Here is a 24,034-nt window from a genome sequence, read left to right as displayed (position 1 = left end):
AGACACAAGGTGTTAACAAGCTCAGTTTGAATATGGGCAATGCATGTATCATAGGATTTTGTCCATTGCAAAATTTGGAAATTACAAAAGTTCAGGAGGGTTACTCTATTAGTTCATTTTCACTCTGCTGATAAAGACCTACCTGAGACTGGGCAATTTACAAAAGAAAGAGGTTTAATGAACTCACAGTTTCACGTGACTGGGGACACCTCACAGTCATGGTAGAAGATGAAAGGCACGTCTCACATGGCGGCAGACAAGAGAAGAGAGGTTGTGCAGAAAAACTCACCTTTCTAAAATCATCAGATCTCATGAGACTTAAGAGAATAGCATGGGAAAGACCTGCCCCCATGATTCAATTACCTCCCACCAGGTTCTCCAGTGACATGTGGGAATTGTAGGAGTTACAATTCAGGATGAGATTTGGGTGGTGACACAACCAAACCATATTAGCTACCTATATATTTATAGCATTGTTTTGGGGATTTGTGCCTTACTGTTAAGGAAAATGACTAAGGTACAGAAATAACAAAGTGATGTCACTGAATATGACTGTTTTGGATGCAGCCCCACAGTGGGATGCCATCAGCCAGAAGGAATAGGAGCTGTAGGGAAAGGTCTTGGAGGGACAGACACAAGTGGAAACCCTGGCAGTCAGAGGCAGAATTCGGTACAAGAAAAATCTCTCCCCTGCCACACAAAAGGCATAAAATTAACTTACCATGTCAAGTATGAGCAATATGAGGTCAAATGTTTTTTCCATTTCCCCAATAGATATTTTCCCATGTTTTAGTTACCCTAACCTTTAAATGGCCTCTGCATCCAATACTATGTATTAGTGCATCACAAAACAAGAATAATAATGTCAGCTATCTCAACCAGGCAGAAAGTACCATGCGTAGGAGGATAACAGGGTTCAAGTTTGCCTTGAGTGACTCCCCAATAATATCTCCAGTTAGCTTTATGTTGACCATTCTTGGTTATCTATGTGTAGGGCAGGACAAAATGACCTCCTTCATACTGTGTTTTTTTGTTATTTCAGGGCAGTAGGGTTGATCTGGAAAGGGATAAATGAGATAGGACATACCCTGGGTCAAGAATGTACACGCACTGATGATGGATCTTAAAAATTCATGGAAATGATTTGCCTCATTTTGAATAAATTGTTCTCTCTGTTAATAGATAATTAAGAGCTGGTCATGCTCCATCCAAAAGCATGTGTTTACACTTGCTTTTAAGCACCAGCATTGCAAGATGAATATGGCGGGGGGGTTGAAGACTGGGAACATTATCCAATAGAAAGAATTGTTAAGTTGAACTATGAAAATAGCCCTTCAACCTCATTCTTCTCGTCTCACAGGGCTGCAACAGCACGACGTACATACAGGATGCCTTTCAGCTGCTGCTGCCTGTTCTTCAGGTCTCACATATCCAGACCAGTTGTTTGAAAGCACAGCTGTGACCTGGCCAGACTCCGTCTAGTTTAAGGAGACAACTGGCTGCATTGCCTCAATATGTGCCATTTAAGGGGATATTCTTGGTATATCTGGCCACAGACACCCATTTGAAGACACTACAAGCAATTTTGCACAGACAATATTGAGAATGCAAGTTTAAAGAGAGTTATCATTTCTTCAATGTGTATGATTTTTTTTATAAACAATTGTGTTTTCTTTATTTTAATTTAAACTTACATGGCTTATATTGAAAATTTCCTTTTATCTGAAATTTATTTACAAATATTGATATTCTTTTTCCTGGTTAAGCATGCTATATTTAGAAACTCATGGCAGACCTTAGACGTCTTTTATAATCCTTTAAATTTCAACCTTTAAATGTTCCATTCTTATCGTATTACTTTAAATCCATTCTAAAACTGAACTTTGTTTTGTTACATAAATGTCACGGGCAAAAATAACACTACTTATAGATTTTACCTATTATGGTAAAAAAAAAATAGAGGGACATATGGTTATTCATTCTTTTTTTTTCTTTTTGAGACGGAGTCTTGCTCTGTTGCCAGGCTGGAGTGCAGTGGCACAATCTGGACTCGTTTCAACCTCCACCTCCCCAGTTCAAGCAATTCTCCTGCCTCAGTCTCCCAAGTAGCTGGGACTACAGACATGCACCACCATGCCCAGCTGTGTGTGTGTGTGTGTGTGTGTGTGTGTGTGTATTTTTAGTAGAGACAGAATTTTACCATATTGGCCAAGATGATCTTGATCTCCTGACCTCGTGATCTGCCCACCTCTACCTCCCAAAGTGCTGGGATTACAGGCATGAGCCACTGCACCTGGCTGGTCATTCATTCTTGCAACAAGCATTTATTGAGCACCTACTATGTGCTCAAAGTAAAGAAACATGATCTCATCCCAGTACAGGTAGATCTTCTGAAAGAGAATAATTCTTAAACTGCTTAAAACAGGGTCTCCCATCCCCAGGCCACAGACCAGTACCAGTCCATGGCCTGTTAGGAACCAGGCCGCACAGCAGAGGGTGAGCAGTGTGGGTGAGCAAGCACAGCTTCATCTGTATTTACAGTTGCTCCCATAGCTTGCATTACCGCTTGAGCTCCGCCTTCTGTCAGATCATCAGCCACCACATTAGATTCTCATAGGAGTGCAAATACTATTGTGAACTGCACATGCAAGGGATCTAGGTTGTGTGCTCCTTGTGAGAATCTAATGCCTGATGAATCTAATGCCTGATGATCTGAGATCAAACAGTTTCATCCTGAAACCATCCCCTACTCTTCATCCCCCTACCCCCAGTCTGTGAAAAAATTGTCTGCCACCAAACTGGTCCCTGGTACCAAAAGGTTGGGGAACCACTGGGTTAAAACGCCCGTAAATTTGGCCAAGTGAGGTGGCTCACACCGGTAATCCCAGCATTTTAGGAGCCTGAGGTGGGCGGATCATGAGGTCAGGCCTTTGAGACCAGGGCTGACCAACGAGGTGAAACCTTATCTCTACTAAAAATACAAAAAAATTAGCTGGGCATGGTGGCACATGCCTGTAATCCCAGCTATTCAGGAGGCTGAGGCAGGAGAATTGCTTGAACCCAGGAGGCGGAGGTTGTGGTGAGCTGAGATTGTGCCACCACAATCCAGCCTGGGTGACAGTGAAATTCTGAGACTCCATCTCAAAACAAACAACAACAACAACAACAAAAAAGCGGTACATTCTTAAAGCTTAAAAACTTTGAATAACCAAGTAAATTGGTGGTTTTTAAAATATCTTACCCTTTAATCTGTTATATTTTCCTATACTCCTTACACTGTTTTACCCCAAACTTTATATATGAAGTGAAAATATATATATGAAAATGGATATTGAAGAGTAGTTTAAAATTAATCTCTTACGATTATGAGAGGATGATGACATACTTACAAAGCTGGAAGTGTTCAAATAGAAAATCAGTATAATAGAATCCCAGGACTGCATTTTAAAATCCGCTTCACAGATCACACTCACTGGTGGCAAATACCATCATCGTTGCTAAAGGACAGAAAATACTGATGTGCATTTTAACTAACTGGTATATTGATCTGCGAGAGGCTGAAGACCCTGCAGCCAGGAAGGGCATTATCAGTGGATGCTTCTCCTGAGCTCCACACCTTCATTGCAGGTGCGTGTTCTGTAGAATACTCCTGCTTCACGGCCCCATGGACGTCCCTACAGGCACTGTCATGAGAAGCCTTGCCCAGTAGCTCTCTCCAGGGCAAATGAAGCTCATAGTTTTGTAAGGTGAAAACCTCTTACTCACTTTTTCTTTGATTACCCCAATGTAGTAGACTGCCTTTGTTCCACACAGGCAAAGTAGGGCTATTTTAATATCTTCCTACTTCGTGTTAGCATTTAATTTGTCTATGTACTGTATCTCATTTGTATGTCTCCTGAAACATCCAAATTGAAGACATTAGACCACTTTATTTGCAATCTGGAAAAAATCATCTGAGAAATCAATTAAAGATTTTTCCCCTACTTTGATTGCCCGAAATGTTTCTGTTATTAAGTCTAGAGATTGATTAATTGATGAAAATGTTGCATTTTCCTATTCATCAATTTTAAACTTTGTATGTGTAGAGCAGAGGAAATGATTTAGATTTACAGATTCTTCACATCAGTTTTTCTTTCTTATTTTCTTTTTCATCAGATGGGTTTAGACATTAACTGGAAATAAGGAGAAACAAGTGGCCGGGTGCAGTGGCTCATACCTGTAATCTCAACATTTGGGTGGCTGAGGTGGGTGGATCACCTGAGGTCAGGAGTTGGAGACCAGCCTGGCCAACATGGTGAAACTCCATCTCTACTGAAAGTACAAGAAAATTAGCCGGACGTGGTGGTGCACACCTGTGGTTCCAGCTACTCAGGAGGCTGAGGCACGAGAATTGCTTGAACCCAGCGACAGAGGTTGCAGTTAGCGAAGATCACACCACTGCACTCCAGCCTGGGAGACAGAGGGAGATTCCATCTCAATTAAAAAGAGAGAGAGAGAGAAACAAGTATTTTCCAAGGAGCTAGAATCCCAGACTTAGACGTTAAACCTAACTGCACCTGTGTAATGCATGCATAGCAAAAACTTAAATGATAAAATAAAATACAAATGTTTAAAAGAATAAGACATAATTATTCCAAAAGAAGCAGTTGGCATCATTGGCATTGCACTTACCTTCTAATGCTGGAATGTCTAAGGTTGCCAGGTGAAGACAGGCTGAGAAATGATTCCTTGGGCCTAGTTCCATAGTCTGCGAATTACATTATTTAAGAGAGAATAATCGCTTAAAATAGATCCACCCTCCAGGATTTCTTTCAATATTGTTTTTCAACATCACTTTTAAATAATTGCTTCTTTGCTTTGCTTTAAAACCTGGCAAAGCGCAGGATCCAGATCTCTGCAAATGTCAGTCAGTTACTAAATGAATGATTTAACAGGCTTACCTTGGAAGTTTTTTATTCCTTCAATAATCCTTTACATAAATTGGGTTCATTTCATTCTATGCAATTACCGTGAACAAGCATGCCAGTTTTTTCTTAACATCAAGTGCAAAATAAGTTCTAGTCTAAATAATGAATGTAGTCCTGTGCCAGTGCCTTATTAAATAAGAAGCATCAAAAGCAGATCTCAAATTCAAAGTAAAATGCGTTCAAGAAAAACTGCTTTCAAGCCCTGATACAGACAGATTGGAAGCACAAACTTGAGTCCCAAATCTTAAAGCATAGGCCTTAGCTGAAATATTGTACCCCACTGAGAAGAGAAGGCTCTGTTTTCTCTGGGTGTCACCCTGGGGTTCACGTCAAGCTCGTGGCTAAATGAGCATTGTGATGAGCTGAGGCCCTGGCAGGGGTGAGTGAGAATGTGTTACAGCCTCAGCAACACAAGCTAAGGAACTTTGGACCTCATCTGAGGGCTCACAGCGGACAAAGGAAGTTCCAGCCTTAGGCAGGCTGAAGGACAGTGCAGAATACAAGGTAGGGGCCTGAATACGGAAGTGAGTTTCTTTATGGTTTGTAGAAATCGGCTTCCCCAAAAGTGCTCAGATACCCGGAAAGTCACCTTCCGCACAGGAAGGCCATGCTGTGTTCATGCTAAAAATAAAGGCAGACGGGGAGCATCACACACTGAGGTCTGGGTGGGTGGGGATCTAGGGGAGGGATAGCAGGGGTTAGGGAGTTGGGGAGGGATAACATGGGGAGAAATGCCAGATATAGTTGATGGGAAGGAAGGCAGCAAACCACATTGCCATGTATGTACCTATGCAACAATCCTGCATGTTCTTCACATGTGCCCCAAAACCTAAAACATAGTAAAATACAAAAAGAAATAAAGGCAGACAGATTCCAATCATAGCCATCCTGGAGGTCCTGGATGTAACATCTCAGGGAAGCAACTTAGCCAAAATTTGACATGAACATTTAATTTCTAGTCTTTCCAAATGTGTGTGTGTGTGTGTGTGTGTGTTGAACAGTTGGGATTGATCGTAATACATGACTTCAAATGATATTTAATTTTATTTAGGAGCAATGATTTTTCAGGGTCAGGCTAGTTTTTTCCATAATGTAAAAACTGCCCTTAGATCTTCCTCCTAAGTCAGTGTGCCCTACATTTTGATATGCAGATCCAGGCTTCAAGTTAGTATCTTAAATTACTGCATTTGTAAAGGCGCATAGGAAGAGATAGTACTGAAAATCCATCTTAGAACTTCAATTTCGCTCTGGTTTTGTAGGTGATTAGAATTCCTAACACCATAGAAGTGTATTCAGACCAGTCGTTCTTCCCATAAAAGAAAAAAAATGATATAGTTACCCATGTGTTTTATTTTTCTAGATTATCTCATTACTTATGCAAGTTTATGTTTATTTTCTGTATGTCCATCCATATTGGCTGCTACACTAGAAGAATATCTACTATTATGCAATTCTAAGGAAAGGCACCATTCTATTTATTTATTTATTTTTTGAGACAGAGTGTCACTCTGTCCCCCAGGCTGGAGTGCAGTGGTGTGATCTCTGCTCACTGCAACCTCCGTTTCCTGGGTTCTAGAAATTCTCCTGCCTCAGCCTCCCAAGTAGCTGGGATTATAGGTGCACCCCACCACACCTGGCTAATTTTTGTATATTTTTTAGTAGAGACAGGGTTTTGCCATGTTGACCAGGCTAGTCTCTAACTCTTGACCTCATGTGATCTGCCTGCTTCAGCCTCCCAAAGTGCTGGGATTACAGGCGTGAGCCACCGCACCCGGCCTATGTTTTTTCTTCTTAGACCCTGAAAATAATCTGAATTATTCTACCCTTTGAACCTCTCACCTTTAGCGATGATTAAATTACTACATTCCAAACAGTAAGAAATGTATTAATGGTGTTTCTGCTAGTTCTGGTGCCTAGGGTCATCACAGACTGGGAATAGAAGCTAATTATGGAGGGTCAGAATTTTGTGTTGGGATTTAAACTACATTTACCTTTGGATCAGAGTGAATTTTTCTCTGCCTGAGCTGTCAGCCAAAAAGCAACAGGATTATGTCAGCCTGTGGTCACTGCTGACTCAACTGACAGGCTTGTCTCTTATATTAGTCTCAAAGGAATTCTATATTGCAAAAGAAGAATGTGTATATTTCTTAAATGCCTTCACTGAGTGCAGAAGTTTAGAGTGATCCAGAGATGTTCTATCTCCCTGCCCTGGGTTTTACCACCAGGCTTGGAAGCTGCCATTTGGAAGGAAAAGCAAGCGTACAAGCCAAGGCCAGATGGATGAAACCTTGGCAAAAAACAAGGCTGAGCGTCTGCCTCTGAGTCCCTGCCATCTTTATCCTTTTTCTCTCTCCAGCATTTTTTTTTTTGACAGTCACCAAGTACCTGTCTCCCAGGATCAGCTTTTAACATCCTGCCCCTCTTTTCCATAACTCTTATTTCCCTTCTCTTCCTCTACATTTTTTTGTCCTCTGTCCTCATTAACCCAAAAACAGTTTGTACAAAAGATTTGGTCATAATCACTAACATGCATTTACTGCATGCTGGGCACTGTGCTGAGTATTTTATTTGCATTATCCCACTTCATCTCCATAATCACCCTATTAGGTAGATATTATTGCCATCTCCGTGCACAAATGAGAACATTGAGACCCAGAGACATTATCTACCCTCTCCAGAATTACACACTAGCAAAAGAAAAAAAAAAAAAGGATTCAAACCCAGGTCAGTTCAGCCTGACTAGCGTTTTTAACTATTAGACAGAGCCTCCCAACAAAACAGAAATGTAACATGGTTATTTTTAGAGACACCTGAATGCTTAGATTGGCTCTCTCTGAGCTGTGAGGTAGATTTGTAGCTGAAAGATTTGCTTGTCAGCTTTGGTTGTTTCCATGCATGTGAGAACAAACTGGGACTAAAGAGACACAGAATGAAGCCATGTGAGGTTATTTGGCCTCTGGGTGGTTCTCACCACAGGCCTCCTCATCATTTCACAGACATTTACATCAAGCAGTTTCCTGGTCAACCTCAACACAGCATCCTGTCTCACAGGTGCCTTTGATATCATAAAAACGTCTCCATTTTCTTCTCCCTTCCCCTTCTCTGGTGCCAAGGAAGCCCGTTTGTACATTACCACCTTCCTGAAAATCCTTAACCCTCTAATACCTTCCCAAAGAGAGAGTTGTTTTTTTTTTTTTTTTAACTTATCTAGACAGGCTTGAAGCTGAATCTTCAGTACCAAGCTCTGGGAGATAGTGATTGATGTCTAAAGAAATACTGAATAACCGAGTGTAGTGGCTCACACCTGTAATCCCAGCACTTTGGGAGGCTGAGGCAGGTGGATCACGAGGTCAGGAGTTTGAGACCAGCCTGGCCAATACTGTGAAACCCCATCTCTACTAAAAAAAAATTTAAAAAAAAAAAAGGAGTACTCAATAATGCCTTTCTACCCAGGAACTTCCCAATTAAGCCCAGGAACTGATGTTCATGGTAGTGGCAATAGTGATGTGATGATGATACCATACCTACTGATTGAGTATTTTCTATGTTTCAGACACAAAGTACAAGGTCTTTACCTCTACAGTCTCATTGAGTCCTCCATATCGACCTTCGGAGATAGCTACTATTATTATCATTTCCATTTTGCAGATGGAAAATGAAGCTCAGAGAGATTGAGTGATCTGCCTATAATTATCTGACTACGAATTAGAAGAGCTGGGATTTATATCCAAGCAGTATGTAGAATTCTAGACATAGCCATGGAGAAGCAGCTACCTGGTCATAAAGAAGAACATTTGCTCATTTTTCCTGGGGCTGAGTTCCCCTCTTTCAGCTAATATCTAGGCTCCCCCACTTCTCTCTATTCTTTGGCCTGAAGCAGAGACAAATTGCTCCACAAATCTCTCTGTCAGAGAGCCAACCACATTTCTCCTGCCAGCACCCCTAATCCCAGAAGAAAATGAGTACCCTATACGCCCTGGTCTCCCTCATGTTATAAACCTTGTATGTTGAGTGATTCATTTCTCACTGAAAAATATGATTGCCTTTTGACATTTCTGCAGGGAAGTTCTAGTCAACTCTCCTAGGGAAAATAATTTCACTGGTAAGAAGTGATAAAGGACACGAACCCAAATGAGGAACTACAGGACAGAAAGACTCTCTGGCCCTTTCTCTGTCAGAAAAGAATCATTTGTTCCCACGGGGTTTCTTAGTCAGGGAGGCTTTCCCCCCAGACAGCTGCCCGGATTCCTCCCTTGCTTCTTAACAGTGTTAATTCAAAAACCACCTTTTGAATAAAGCACTTTTCCCATCTTCGTTTTTTTTCTCTTTAGGACTTACCACTGCCTAACATCCTTCATATCTCGCTGATTTGTCTATTCTCGGCCTTGCACGAGGATGTAGATTCCAGGAGAGCAGGGATTTCTCTGTGTTTTGTTTCTTACCACATTCCTAGCACTGACAGCAGTGCTTGGCAAATAGTCGGTGCTCAATAATTATTTGTTGAATTGACAAATAGGTCAAAGTCTTCTGTGTATAATCTGTAAATGCTGAATGAGAGAATGGAAGCAGCTGTAGTGTTGGGTAATTCATGGGAAAAAACCTGGTTGGGTTACGTTAGGAAATGTTAACTGTGAAGTCATTGTGCTCATTTTAATGGTATTTGGTGGTATAGCATAAGTATGATTGGGGAGCTTAGAAATGTGAAAGCTAGGTGGGCATGGTGGCGTGTGCCTGTAGTCCCAGCTACTAGGGAGGCTGAGGCAGGAGAATTGCCTGAACCCAGGAGGTGGAGGTTACAGGGCGCCATTGCACTCCAGCCTGGGTAACAAGAGCGAAACTCCGTCTCAAAAAAAAAAAAAAAAAAAAGAAATGTGAAAGCTTTTTCCTGATAAAATTAATAAAATGTCCTCCTTCTTACTTTGAAGGGTTCACTGTGTGAGGGGTCTTTCAAGATTCTTCAAGATAAGGTAGACTGCAATGAAAATTCAGAAAATTCAGAAGCCTGAAAGAAGTTAACTGTGGTGCACTGAAATATTATGTAATAGTAAACACTGAAATATTATGCAATATTAATAATAACAATAATAATACTCTGAAATATTATGCAATAGTAAACACCAATAAAAAGAATGGAATAGATCCCTGTAGTGACAGCTCCAAGATGTGTAATTGACTGAAAAAAAGAAGCTATAGTATGATGTCTCTCTACAATAACATGTTTGTACATGCACATACAAATACTACACACACACACACACACACACACACACACACCCCTCTAGAAGATCTGGAAGGATACACAAGAAGCTGTTATCATTGCTGCTAACAGTTAATAACCAGAGGCGAAAGGGAGTGCCATTGGTGGGGGAAAACATCAGAATTTCACAATCTTCAAAAGGGACTGCAATGTTATTTGCAATAATTATGTTCACATAATGAAATGTATTAATGGATGACTTATGTAACTAAGCGTATAGAAATCAAAACAGGAAGCAAAAGTTGCTTCTGATCACGGAGGTAAGAGGATAGGGCCTTGCCAGAGACAGAAAGTGTAAAAATACACAGATTGTTTTTCACTAGAAGAGCCAGAAGTGTCTGTGAGAGTGTCTAAATGATTTGAATTTGTCATCAATGTGCCTGTAAGTTTCTAAGACAAAGTTGGTGACTATACAAATCTCTCCTTGCTTTCCTCAGAAAAGCCCAAACCAAGTATTCCAAATGCATAATTTGTAAAGATTGTGATGATGTACACAGAAAAATTTGTCATTTCCATCTCATTGGAAAAGGACTCCAACTTCCTTAGTCAGACAGTCTCTCTAATCCTCAGACTAAACCTGAACAGCTCTGTGATACATAATGACTATAGAAGCAATTTCAGAAACTTGTGGAGGGAAGCATCACACAAATGAATGATTCTGTAGTTCAGAATTATTAGCTTGATGCCCAGATGCATATCGTATTTGCAAGAGGCAGTTTACAATCTGCTCATCTTGACAAATGCAGCACAGGGGATTTAAATCCCTGCATTTGCAATTTCTGTCTCTCCCTTTCCAAATTTATGGTGAAATTGTAGACACCAGTAATGTGTCAGGGTTGAGTGAACTGAGGTCTCTGCTCTGCTCTCACAGCTCCATTTCACTCAAAGGAGAGTAATAAATGGAAAGCAACAAAAAAGTCTCAGCAGATAATGAATCTGCGTCCTAATGACCTTCCCAAACTACAAAATGGATTTGTAATTTACTTGGCATTGCCCAAACCATTTGATGCCTGTAGTGGGGTGTTAAAGCATTTTGGACAGTTTAGACCACAAAGGTGCATTTTAAGCCTTTCCTCAATGATTCAAGAAGGCTCAGAACTACCTTTCCCTGTCAAGGTAAAATTTTCCATCAATGACAGTGGAAGACACGTTTCCACCCTTCCCTGTTTACTGCCTTCATAATGATGTGACTGATGACTAAGGAGTCTTGTTCTGTTCTGCAGACCCTGGGACTACAGTGTGGCCATTTATATAAGATATGGCATTACAAGCCAATGTATAGTATCACACATCTCTCTTATTTTAAAACCACTTGGTCTTTGGCAAGGATTGCAGAGTGGAGATTCACATTTATTCAAGGGAAGTCATGTGCAAAATAACATGTTTGCTGAACAGGTCCCAGTCTGTCACTTGCTGGTCATCTCCATCTGGGTTTGCTGCAAAAGATGTAGTTGATCAGTCACTACTAGGTCATCAATACCAAATAGGAATAATACACATGAAATGGTATGAAATAGTAGGCTTTAAAAATGAAAAGCAGGTAGGCACAGTGGCTAACGCCTATAATCCCAACACCCACGTGGGAGGCTGAGGTGAGAGGATTGCTTGAACCCAGCAGTTCAAGGCTTCAGTAACTATGATTGTGCTACTGAACTCCAGCCAGGGGAACAGAGGGAAACTCTGTTTCTAACATTTAAAAAAAAAAAAAAAGGCCATTGATGTTTAAATATCTTTATGTATTGCATCCAAATGTTGCCTTTTTTATTCATGCCAGAGCTAAACTGGAAATAAATTATGAAATGAAGTAAAAGAGAACATCTATTGATTTTCATGAACTTATACTCTTTATTTAATCACCTCGCTATCCATATGTTCATCCAGTCAGTCCACAAACATTTATTGCAACTGTTGTACAATTTCCCAAATAAAGTAAGTTTCAATTTGAAATTCACTTTGCACTTATTTCATCCAAAATTATATTTTAGCTTGAGCAAAGCAATCCACTGGATATATCTGTGGTTTCTGCAGCCACCCACTATATACTGATGACATTCAAATTTCTACATGGAGCCCAGACATCACTCTTCAATTCCAGCTTTATCATCAGCTTCCTACCAGACCCCTGTACATCAGTAGTGAAGTATTTAATTGAATCCATCCTCTTTCCCCTCCTCTTATTCTCTGTCTGAGCTGGATGTATAGTGTGGCCTTTGCCAGAAGCCCAGCTATAGCCCTAGATTGTCGCTTTTCCTCACTCTCAACACACAATCAGTTTCCAAGTGCTATTAATTACTCCTTTGTATGTCTTCCTCCATCCCATTGCCTCGGTTTTGCTTCACTTCCTTCTCATCCTTACTGCAAACTAGTGTGATAGATACCAGCCTGGTCTCAGCACAGGTCTCAGTTCCCTTCTGAACCATCATGACAATAGCGTCAGCATAGTCTCTCAGAAAGTGCAAATCTGGTTATTCATCTGTTTAAAACCTTCACTGGCTCACCACAACATTCAGGAAAATGCCCAAACAAAGCCCTTTACAGCCCAGCCCCTGCCTATCTTTTCAGGCACCTTCATCAATTTCTCCCACAAGACTCAAGTGGAAAATCCTCAGAAATCCTTATGAGTTATCCCCTGCAGTATGAGCCCTCTCACCTCTAGATAGTGGCAACCTAACTCATGCAGCTACTACTATGCATTGATTACAAACCACGAGGGACTCATAGGCATCAAAAGATTCAATAGTATTGACGTCACAGACCAATGCATTTCTAAAATCAGCATAGCATCATTAGCACAAATGAAACTGTGCTTTAGCCGGGCGTGGTGGCTCAAGCCTGTAATCCCAGCACTCTGGGAGGCCGAGGCGGGTGGATCACGAGGTCAAGAGATGGAGACAATGCTGGTCAACGTGGTGAAACCCCGTCTCTACTAAAAACACAAAAAATTAGCTGGGCATGGTGGCGTGTGCCCGTAGTCCCCGCTACGCAGAAGGCTGAGGCAGAAGAATTGCCTGAACCCAGGAGGCGCAGGTTGCGGTGAGCCGAGATCGCGCCATTGCACTCCAGCCTGGGTAACAAGAGCGAAACTCCATCTCAAAAAAAAAAAAAGAAACTGTGCTCTAATGAAATTTATTTTTGACTGGATTATTTTTTTTAAATCTGGTTGTGGTATCACCCCAAAAGAGTAAATGCAATTCCATATGTCCTCCTGTGTCTCGGTATTCTTACTGTGTTGATTCAAGAACTGGTTTTTAGGAAAAACTGGAAAGAAAACACAAAGGATTTTTCTAGAAAATGTGTTTGCTTAGCCCTTAATAAACTTGTTTTTCCTTAACCTTCAGGACTTCTTTTGTTATTATGCATTGGATCTCTCCAAGAGGGGGGTTTAAGGAGCGGCTTTTCTCCGGGTTGAACCGGGAAGCCTGGTTCCAGAGCACTGATGAACAGCTACCCATAGTGATTTTCTTTGAATGCAGTCTGGCTTCTCTGTATTCCAGCATAATAAATCATTCTCTCAGCTATGCAGCAACACGTAAGGACTACCTGCTTAATCTTTAATTGGTTAAGCAGTTACAAGCTCAAATTATATGGTATAAAAATACTGCAATAGAATACAGTATTGTCAATTTTCTCCTACAGAACGCTGACATTCTCAAACGTAACAAAGCCTGCCCCTCTCTCATGAATTACTGGAATGTCCTTGGAATAGACAATGGCATAGTTATTATTTGCAAGGAAAGTATACTTCTGTCTCCTGAATGTCAGGAGCCCACAAATCACGTACACATATGTGTGTGTGTGTGTGCATGCGCTCATGCGTGTGTGTGTTGGAGGACATGTAGACCTTGAATCAGAGCTTCATTTTCTGTACATCACTGATGAAGTAGCTTTACATATGCTACTTTGCCCCGGCCAACTTATCTTTTAACTAATCCTTTAAGGATCATTTAACTTATCCTTATCAGATGTGCCTCCTCCTCCAGGAAGTCTTTCCTCACTTCTAGCTTCTACCTAGATTCAGGTGCCCCTTGTCTAGCACAGTGCTCCATTCATTGAGTCAACAATTATTGGGAAATTTTCATGTCAAGTACCTGGCCTGGTATTAGTAATTCGGAGATGGATAAAACTAATCCCTCAAGGAGTGAAGACCCAGCCTACCCCTGCCCAAACTACATTGGAATTGTTTGGGTTACCTGTCTTGAGTGTACCTGGTATATGCCAGGTGTCATATTAACAAAAGGGTGAATAAATTAAAGACCTTTCCTTCAGCACCATGTTAATATCAAAAGGGAGACCATCCAGGGGTTTTATATGGAATAAATTTCCATTTAATTTCACCAGAAAAACTGCTAATAAATGAGTGCTGAGATTATGGAACAGCCTCCACGCAGCTCAACTATTGCATTCGGGCTAAACAGAAAAGAAACTGGCTTGTTTGGCATACAGATGAGCCAACATGGGTCCCCAGGGAAAGGAGGCCTAAATATTAAAGGCTAATACAACTGGGTCCCAAGAGAAGTCGTATAATCTGCTCTTCTCTTCTTCTCTCACCTCCTGATATGGTTTGGACCTGTGTCTCCACCTAAATCTTACGTTGAATTGTAATCCCCAGTGTTGGAGGTGAGGCCTAATGGGAGGTGAGTGGATCATGTGGCAGAGTTCTCATGAATGGTTTAGCACCATCCCCTTCATGTTGTTCTCATGATAGCAAGTGAGTTCTCCCAAGATCTGGTTGTTTAAAAGCATGTGGCACCTCCTGCTCTTTCTTGCTCCTGCTTTGGCCATGTAAGACGCCCACTTCCCCTTCTTCTTCTGCCGTGATTGTAAGTTTCCTGAGGCCTCCCGAGAAGCAGAAGCCACTGTACTTCCTGTACAGTCTGAAGAACTGTGAGCTAATTAAATCTCTTTTCTTTATAAATTACACAGTCTGAGATATATTGTTATAGTAATATGAGAATGGACTAACACACCTCCCTACTGCTCCTGTACCCATCCATTTCATCCCAACCAGCAGAGAGTCTGTAGAATACACCCCGTGTGATTTCTGTCTCTGATGAAATTGTTGACACTAGAACATGCCATCTAAAGAGGGCTTTTTTGCTTATATTGATCTAATTCTTCTGTAAAGAAGCAACAATTACTAAATCCTGAAGAACTTTTCTTCTAGTATGAGTCTAACTGTTAGAATAAAGTTGATAGAAATAAAGCAAACAATAAACCTTTTTTGGTTTTGTTTGGCGTTTTTTGTTTGTTTGTTTGTTTGTTTTTTGAGATGGGGTCTCACTCTGTCACCCAGGCTGGAGTGCAATAGCACAATCTCGGCTCACTGAAACCTCTGCCTCCTGGATTCAAAAAATTCTTCTGTCTCAGCCTCCTGAATAGCTGGGATTACAGGCACCTGCCACTATGCCCGGCTGATTTTTGTATTTTTAGTAGAGATAGGGTTTCACCACATTGGCCAGGCTGGTTTGAACTCCTGAGCTCAGGTGATCACCCACCTCAGCCTCCCAAAGTGCTGGGATTACAGGCATGAGCCACCACACCCAGCCGACAATTTTTTAAATATCCTTTTTTTTTCTACAGAATTTTCCACCCTGAATAAAGGCTAACACAAGAAAAATATCTCACTGTGATGTAACCATTAAGCACTGTTGTTTTGTTTGACATAGCGGAACTTTGTGATGCTAAATTGCTTAAAAAGAAACCCTACATTGTTTGCCAAAATAAAAACGGAATAGCGATGATTTCCTGTTTCTCTATGGACAGGAAATTACAAGTAGAAAATGTGATTTGAACCCAGTAAGGGGAAAGGGGACTTTTCAGATACTCTGTTCATGACTTTTCCTTATCATTGTTTGGGTGTTTCTGTATTGTAATTTTTTTTTTAACCACAAAAGATCTCGACATGACCTGAAAGAATTTCTCTTAAAAAATCAATTAACACATTGCTTATTGATCCTGTTTTATGAGCATCCAGAGCAGAGAGCTTCATTTTGTGCAGTGCTTCTCACAACTACTAATTAATGGAGTCCTTTGAGGTACTTTGTCACATGGGTAGAGATGAGAGAATGTTTGTTGTGTAGGGAACTTGTGTTAGACTATGGTTTATAAGTAGACTTTCCAAGAATTGTTGGGATCGAGAGATTCACAAGACAGAACTCCTTACTAGAAACATTTATGGAAAGGCATTTTTCTGTATTGAACAATCTCTTTTTCCTAAGATCATAGCCAGGTATGGTGGCTCACACCTATCATCTCAGCACTTTGAGAGGCTGAGGCAGAAGGACTGCTTGAGGTCAGGAGTCCAACAAAAAGGATTCACTTTTACCTTCATGATTCAGTGATTAAGATACAACAGAGCAGTGGGTTAAGAGCACAGACTTTAAAACCAGACTGCCTGGGTTCAAATCTCGACCCTGCCACTTAAAAGGTGTGTGACCTTGAACAAGTTCCTTAACCTCTCTTTGACTTAATTTCTTCACTGATAAAAAGGGTTAATAATAATAGTACTTACCTCCTAGACTTGTGAGGAGAATATGAATTCATTAATTAGTACAAGCTAGGTGCTTCATATGATACCTGGCACATAGTCAACACTGTTCTAAATTCCCTTCCCAATCCCTACCCCAGCCTTGGGCTATTTTTTACTGCAGTCGCATGAGCTATGGCTGCCCTAAAGCAACTGAAAAAATAGAGCAGCTATATATCCTTTGGTGTGAGTGAAGGAAGATCCTTTCCCAGTACACACAGCTAGAAGGGACAGACTTAGAAATGGTAAATAGTCACTTTCAGAACTCTAGCCCATATGTTTCCCTAGAACAAGCCACTTCCTTTCCAAACATGAATTTCATGTAAGAGAATAAACATTTACAGATAGCTGGAAAGAAGCAAGGCTCCATGTAGGGACATAAACTAATGCCTGTCTTTGCCGGATGCCAAGTCCCTGAGAGGTCTAGCTCTGAAACAAGCCTTTAAACTACATGAAGCAAACTGTCAGTTTGGGGGAAAAAATGAGGATTTTAAAGTCACTATCTTACATTAAATATTGCAGATACACAGAGAGAGGGAAAGAGAAGAGAGGTTGTACTTTACACTAAAAAGGGACTTAGAGAAAAAAAGCAGCCTGCACTATGCTGGGGAAAGGAGACCTTGTCCTTCTTTCCAAGTTCCATCATTGATGAGCTCGTTGATATGGTCTTGGGTGAAGCCCTTAACCTCTGGGGGCACTAGCTTCCTCGGCTGTAAAATGTGGGAGTTAAACTAGATCTGTAAGATTTCTTACAGCTCTGACATCCTATGACTTCAGAAAAAAAAAATAGATGCTAAATATATCCAGCAAGCAACAGAAACTAACTCTGGAAATGTAAGCAGGAAAAGGATCTTTTTGCAAGGATATCACTGGTAGTTCACAGAATCAAAGGGAATGCTGGAGAGCCAGGTTCAGAACTCATGCGGTTTGACTGTGTCCCCACCTAACTGATCTTGAATTATAGCTCCCATAATTCCCACGTGTCATGGGAGGGACCCAGTGGGTGGTAATCGAATCATGGGGGTGGGTCTTTCCTGCGTTGTTCTTGTGATAGTGAATACGTCTCATGAAATCTGATGGTTTTATTAAGGGGAATTTCCCTGCACACTTTCTTGCCCGCCACTATGTAAGAAGGGACTTTGCTCCTCCTTCACCTTCCACCATGATTGTGAGGCCTCTCCAGCCATGTGGAACTGTAAGTTCATTAAACCTCTTTCCTTTATAAATTACCCAGTCTCAGGTATGTCTTCATTAGCAGCATGAGAACAGACTAGTACTAGAACCAAGGCAATTTTGGGATTTAGAGGCAGGAATAATGGATCTATGCTGCTGAAATGAATGAGCTTCATTTTTTCCACCCTTACCTCACTGAATCCAAAATTCAAAGTCCTAAGGCAGAGGGTGAAATCAGTCTCGCTCAAGTCACATGCCACTCATTGGCTGGTGGGTGAGAAACCTTGATTAATGGTCCCACCAAGACATTGTTCAATGTGTGAGAGCTGATTCCCTAAGAGGACATTGGGGCATGATTATGAGAAGTGCAATGACTACTGGGCAGCTCTTTACTACAAATGTCGTGTCTGTCTTTGTGATACCACACACAAATAGAACTTTTCTAAGTCAGAAATGGACTATTTTCACAGCCCTTCTGAAAATAGATGTAACTTTGGGTAGAGATAATGGCCCCATGACAACACTGTATCCATGCACAGATGTGACCACCCATCACGAAATGTTAGACAGTGACACATGCTTGCAGAACAGCCTTCGCATGCCGCAAGAAATTGCTCTAGGTGGAAAAATACACAAATCCATGTTTTGTTTTAATGTTTCTCTCTTTACACATCTCCTTGGTTATGAGAAGGAACATTCACAGAGGCACCAAAGAATCACTTTCCTCTTCTTCCATGTTTACAGAGCCCTCCTTTTATTCTGATGGTCAGTTCTCCTCCACAAACGAGAATCAAGTTCATCCTGATTGGTTGGAATTAATCATGATGGTTCCATGCCCCTTGCCATTGGGTGATTTAAGGGAGTCTCTGTGACCTTGTTCTAGATGCTCTGACATGAGAAGAAATCTGCTGGGGGTGGAGAAGAAACCATCCTGTAAAGGTTTCTTCACTCATACAAAGACATTGTGGCTAACTGTGGTGGCTCCTGCCTGTAATCCCAGTTACTCAGGAGGGTGAGGCTGGAGCGTGGTTTGAGGCCAGGAGTTCAAGACCAGCCTAGGCAACTAAAAAAAAATCATAATGTAAAGATACGATGATTGTTGGTGCTATGGCCCCACCATTTAATATAAACTTTCTTTGAAACCATGAGAGGGGGAGCCTGAACACAAACACCAACAATCTGAAGATGGCAGAGAGGAAAGAGAAGAAAGAAATTTGAGTGCTTGAGGATATGAGTCTTGAATTAACCAGCCCTGGAAGCACCCTATTTAGAATTTCCTGGTAGATAACCCAATAAATCTTCTCATCAGTTAAATCACTTTCACTTGGACCATCTACTATTTGCAGATAAGTATTTTTTTTGTTGACATGTAATAATTGCACATATCTGTGGGATATAGAGTAATATTTTGACACATGTGTAATTATCAAATCAGAGTAGGTAGCATGTCCATCACCTCAAGAATTTATCATTTATTTGTGTTGGGAACCCTCAAAATCCTCTTTTTTTCTTTTTTTTTTTTTCGAGATGGAGTCTCACTCTGTCACCAGGCTGGAGTGCGATGGCACAATCTCGGCTCACTGCAAGCTCCACCTCTCAGCCTCAAGCGATTCTCCTGCCTCAGCCTCCCGAGTAGCTGGGATTACAGGCACATACCACTGCACCCAGCTAATTTTTGTATTTTTAGTAGAGATGGGGTTTCACCATGTTGCCCAAGCTGGTCTTGAACTCTTGACCTTAGGTGATCCACTCGCCTCAGCCTCCCAAAGTGCGGGACTTACAAGCATGAGCCACTGTGCCCTGCCAATGTCCTCTTTTCTGCCTATTTTGAAATATACAACACCATTTTGTTAACTATAGCCACTGTATAGTGACTATACAGTGACTTCCTATTGTAATTTTTAAACCATTAACAAATCTCTCCCTATTCTTCCCTCCCTCTCCCCCTCCCAGACTCTAATAACCACAACTCTACTTCTATGAGCTCAACTTTTCCATGAGTGAGAATATTTGGTATTTATCTTTCCACATCTGGCTTATTTCACTTAACCTGATGTCCTCCAGGCTCATTCGTGTTGCTGTGAATGGCAGGATTTTATTCTTTTTGTGGCTGATTGGTATTCCATTGTGTATCTTGGTAGGGTTTGGCTCCCACCCAAATCTCATCTTGAATTGTAGCTCCAATAATTCCCACATGTTGTCGGAGGGACCCAGTGGAAGATAACTGAATCATGAGGGCAATTTCCTGATACTGTTGTCACGGTAGTTAGTAAGTCTCATGAGATCTGATGGTTTTATAAGGGGAAACCCCTTTTGCTTGGCTCTCATTCTCTCTTGCCTGCTACCATATAATACATGCCTTTCGCCTTCTGCATGGTTGTGAGGCCTCCCCAGCCACATGGAACTGAGTCCATTAAACCTCTTTTTCTTTATAAATTACCCAGTCTCGGGTATGTATTTATCAGCAGTGTGAAAACAGACTAATACATATACGTACCACGTTCTCTTCATTCATTCAGCCATTGATGGCCCTGTAGGTTGAGTTCATATTTGGCTACTTTGTGTAGTGCCGTAATAAACACCGGGATACAGATAGTTCTTTGATATATTAATTTCCTTTCCTTTGGATAAATACCCAGTAGTAGTATTGCTGGATCATGTGGTAGTTCAATTTTTAGTTGTTTAAGAAACCTTCATATTATTTTTAATAATGACTGTACTAATTTACATTCTCACCAACAGTGTACAGGAGTTTCCTCTTCTCTGCATCCTCTCCAGCATTTACGTTATTTTTGTCTTTTTGAGGATGGCTATTTGACTTAGAGTAAGATGATACCCCAGTATGGTTTTGATTTGTATTTCCCTGATTACTAATGTTGAACTTCTTTTTTATACACTTGTCTGTTTTTATGTCTTCTTTTGAAAAAAGTGTCTATTCAGAACCTTGCCAAAGTACATAATTACCAGTTCACAGAAGATTTTTTAGTGTATTTTAGTTTTCATGGCTCTAGGTTGATCTGGTAACACATCTTATTTAAATTTTCAAAATTTAAAAACTCCCTTCCACCCATTATCCTAAGGTTGCCATCCATCAGAATAGTGCAAATAGTTGGAGATGGTGAAGAAATATGTAGATGGAAAAAGAAGTAAAATACACAAGGAGACAGAGAAGAAAGTAAACAGAGTTAAATTATGAGAATAAACTGTGTCAGAAAATTGGGTCCAAGTCTTTATTCCACAATGTCTGACAGAAAGGGAAAGGAAGACAGTTGGGAGAGAGACAGACAGAAGTTATCTACTGACAGAGGGAGAGGTAAGGATGGATGAAATTCAGTAAAATATTTGTCTATTTTTGAATTTTATTTTATTAAATATTAAGTAGGTACTAAAGTTTATTCTAAAATCTATGAAGTTATATAGAATCATGACCCAACGAACTCCCATATACATGTCACCAAGTTTATAAAAGAACATTATCATTGTGCTAGAAGGCCCTAATGCGTAGGCCTCCAATTCCATCTCCTTGCAGATAACCTGAATCTACAGCCAACATCTGGCTAACTCCACTAACCCAGATGAGTATTGCTAGGGAGAAACAGATTGGAGAGAAGTGAGCACCTATCATCAGATACTCAGAAGCTGGAGATGGTGTGGTTCCCACTCAATAGTCTGGTAGGGAAAGAGAAAAGAATACAACTAGCCGTGGTACAAGACAGGATGTGAGGTCTAAATCCTAAAAATACACAGAAAAAATAGACATTCTTCCAACTGGGGTAAGCAGGGGACACTTCACGGACAAGGTGGCCTATCTGACCTTGGTGAAAAGGATTTTATAAAGATGAAAGAAAAGGGCTAATGTAATAATCATTAAAAAGCCAGGGAAGAAAAGGTGGTCTGAATGACTGTTCCACCCAGGATGACCAAGGATAGGAGAGGGAAGAGTCCAACTTCAGGCTAGGATGAAACTATAGGGCTTGGTAGAAATCCTCTGGAAAACAAAAATTCTTCTAGAAACTAAAAACTAGCAGCTGTAAGTTTGGGCAATATTTATTTCCTGCACACAGGAGCCTGGAAGGTTGCCATGTGTGTCTCTTCTCTCCTCCTTTCTCTGCCCACCCTGACTATCACCCCTACATCGAATCACTTACCGAGCACACCAATTCTCCATCCATATCCTCTCTTATATCTCTTCTTCTTTCTGTCACTCTAATTTCACTATGTGCTTAATGATCGAATGACTGCAGCAACCTCCTGTCATGGTGCCATGTTTCCTCTCTCCCCACTTCAACCTACACCTGAATTCTTTGAATGAAAGGCTAGGCAGGGACCTGGCTGCTCTGCAGGATGCAGAGGTCAAGGAGGTGAGGATGGTTTATGACTGGGGAGGAAAGCCTGCAGTGAGAGCCACAAACACAGGACTAAGCCATAAGTCTTAGGGAGGGGGCATAGGGTGGGTCAAGGTCAAATTTGGAACTATTTGGAAAGCAAGGTACATGAAAAGCTAGGGTTAGTGGTGTCAATTGGAAGCCGTTGATCATGCCAGGTACCAAGGACCACAGCTTGGTTTTTGTTGGGGCCAGTTGTATGTGGATGGGGACAGAACTGTCAGGCTAGGGGAGACACACAGGGCCAGTGAGCAGACAGCAGCTCCAGTGAGATGTCTTCTTCCAGGCCCCAGTTCACTCAGCCTCCTTGCACTCCTGAAGCGATCTTTAACAGTGCTCTCAGCTGCACCTGCTTCTCTCAGGCACCCTCTATCCATTTTGCTCCCTTTGCCCTGTGTCTACACCACAGGGCAGACTGTAGAAGCTGCACAGACTTTGCAGCCTGACCAATCTAAGACTAAAGCGTATCAATCAATAGGATTCGTGAACTTCCCTTGGCCTCAGCTTCCTCAGAGAGAATGAGAGTACATAGGACACATGCCAGATGTAGAATGAAGGCTCAATAAATAGGCTTTTTTTATTGTTTATAAATAAACAGAGTGAGATCTGTTGCCCAGATTGGAATGCAGTGTTACCACCATAGCTCACTGCAGCCTCAGCCTCCTGGCCTCAAGCAATCCTCTTGCCTTTGCCTCTCAAAGTGCTGGGATTACAGGTGTGAGTCACTTGCACAAGGCCTAGTTTTTTTGCTTTTTTTTTTAATGGATTGGAGGTTTCAGTGGGACAGGAGAATCAGTGGGATGGGTTTCAGTGGGACGGGTAGTTCTTTACCCAACAAATATTTACAAAGAACCCAGTGTGAGCTGAACACCCTACCAGCTGCTGGGGATACTATGGTGAGCAGAACCAGGCATGTTCCCTGTCCTCATGCAGCTTCCAGTCTAGAGAGGAAGACTGACATTAAATTGTAACCACCAAAGTAATGGCAAAGTAATAGGTACAAAAAGGGCTATGGGGACTGAGAATGTATATACTTGAGAGGTCTGGTGATTCTGAGAAATCAGGAACGCCATCTTCAAAACCCTGCTCAAAAGCCTGCCCTAATTCCTCCCAACTGGAAGTGAGCCTATTGGCTTGTAAATTCTCAGCAGGATGCACACATCCCACAATTGACACTTAGCTTACCGTATTGTGTCTAGTATTTTCACCAGTGGTGTACACATCCTGTCTCTGCAAGATTGTAAATTCTCTGTAGGCAGAGTAGGCCATCTACATCTTTGTGTGCTTCACAGTATCTGTTAAAAGTCGATTCTTTTAATGAATAGGTTAAATTAGCTTCCTGAAAGCTGCCACAATTTAACAGGACTCGAAGCTTAATTTATACTTTTTGCAAGCCAAGTTCTCATTGATTTCCAAGTCATTTGTCAGAACATAAGAGGTGGTATGTAGGGAAACAATAATTTGGCTCCTGAGAAATTGCATAAAATCCATACCTCGTAGGGTATAATGCCCCTACACTCCTGGTGAAAAATGCCAGACCTGAGTCTGACCCACCTATTATTTAGGGATACACAGACAAGAAAAAATGAGACTAGTAGAATTTTGTCTGCCAAATCTTCAATCTCTAAATTTTACAATTAGAATCTCAATTTGTGATCTAGAGAAAAACATAATCCAGTACCAGAAAAGAAAAAAAAAAAAAACCTCTGTGTGCTGGAATATTCAT

General features: G+C 41.2%; 1 protein-coding gene across 3 annotated transcripts in view; it reads left to right on the top strand.

Annotated features, from left to right (window-relative positions):
* Window positions 1–3,983, top strand: part of FAM114A1 (family with sequence similarity 114 member A1) — a 77,485-nt gene extending 73,502 nt beyond the window's left edge. For all 3 annotated transcript variants that reach the window (XM_078367391.1, XM_035293886.3, XM_008993473.5), the window contains one exon: window positions 1,361–3,983. In XM_078367391.1, coding sequence (XP_078223517.1) covers window positions 1,361–1,462 — 102 coding nt within the window. In that variant the 3' untranslated portion in view covers window positions 1,463–3,983. The remainder of the gene's footprint in view (window positions 1–1,360) is intronic.
* Window positions 3,984–24,034: the final 20,051 nt, after the last annotated feature.

Source organism: Callithrix jacchus, chromosome 3, assembly GCF_049354715.1.
Source record: "Callithrix jacchus isolate 240 chromosome 3, calJac240_pri, whole genome shotgun sequence".
NCBI lineage: Eukaryota > Metazoa > Chordata > Mammalia > Primates > Cebidae > Callithrix > Callithrix jacchus.
The sequence above is the reverse complement of the archived record's forward strand: the minus strand, read 5'-3'. Positions and strand labels throughout refer to the sequence as shown.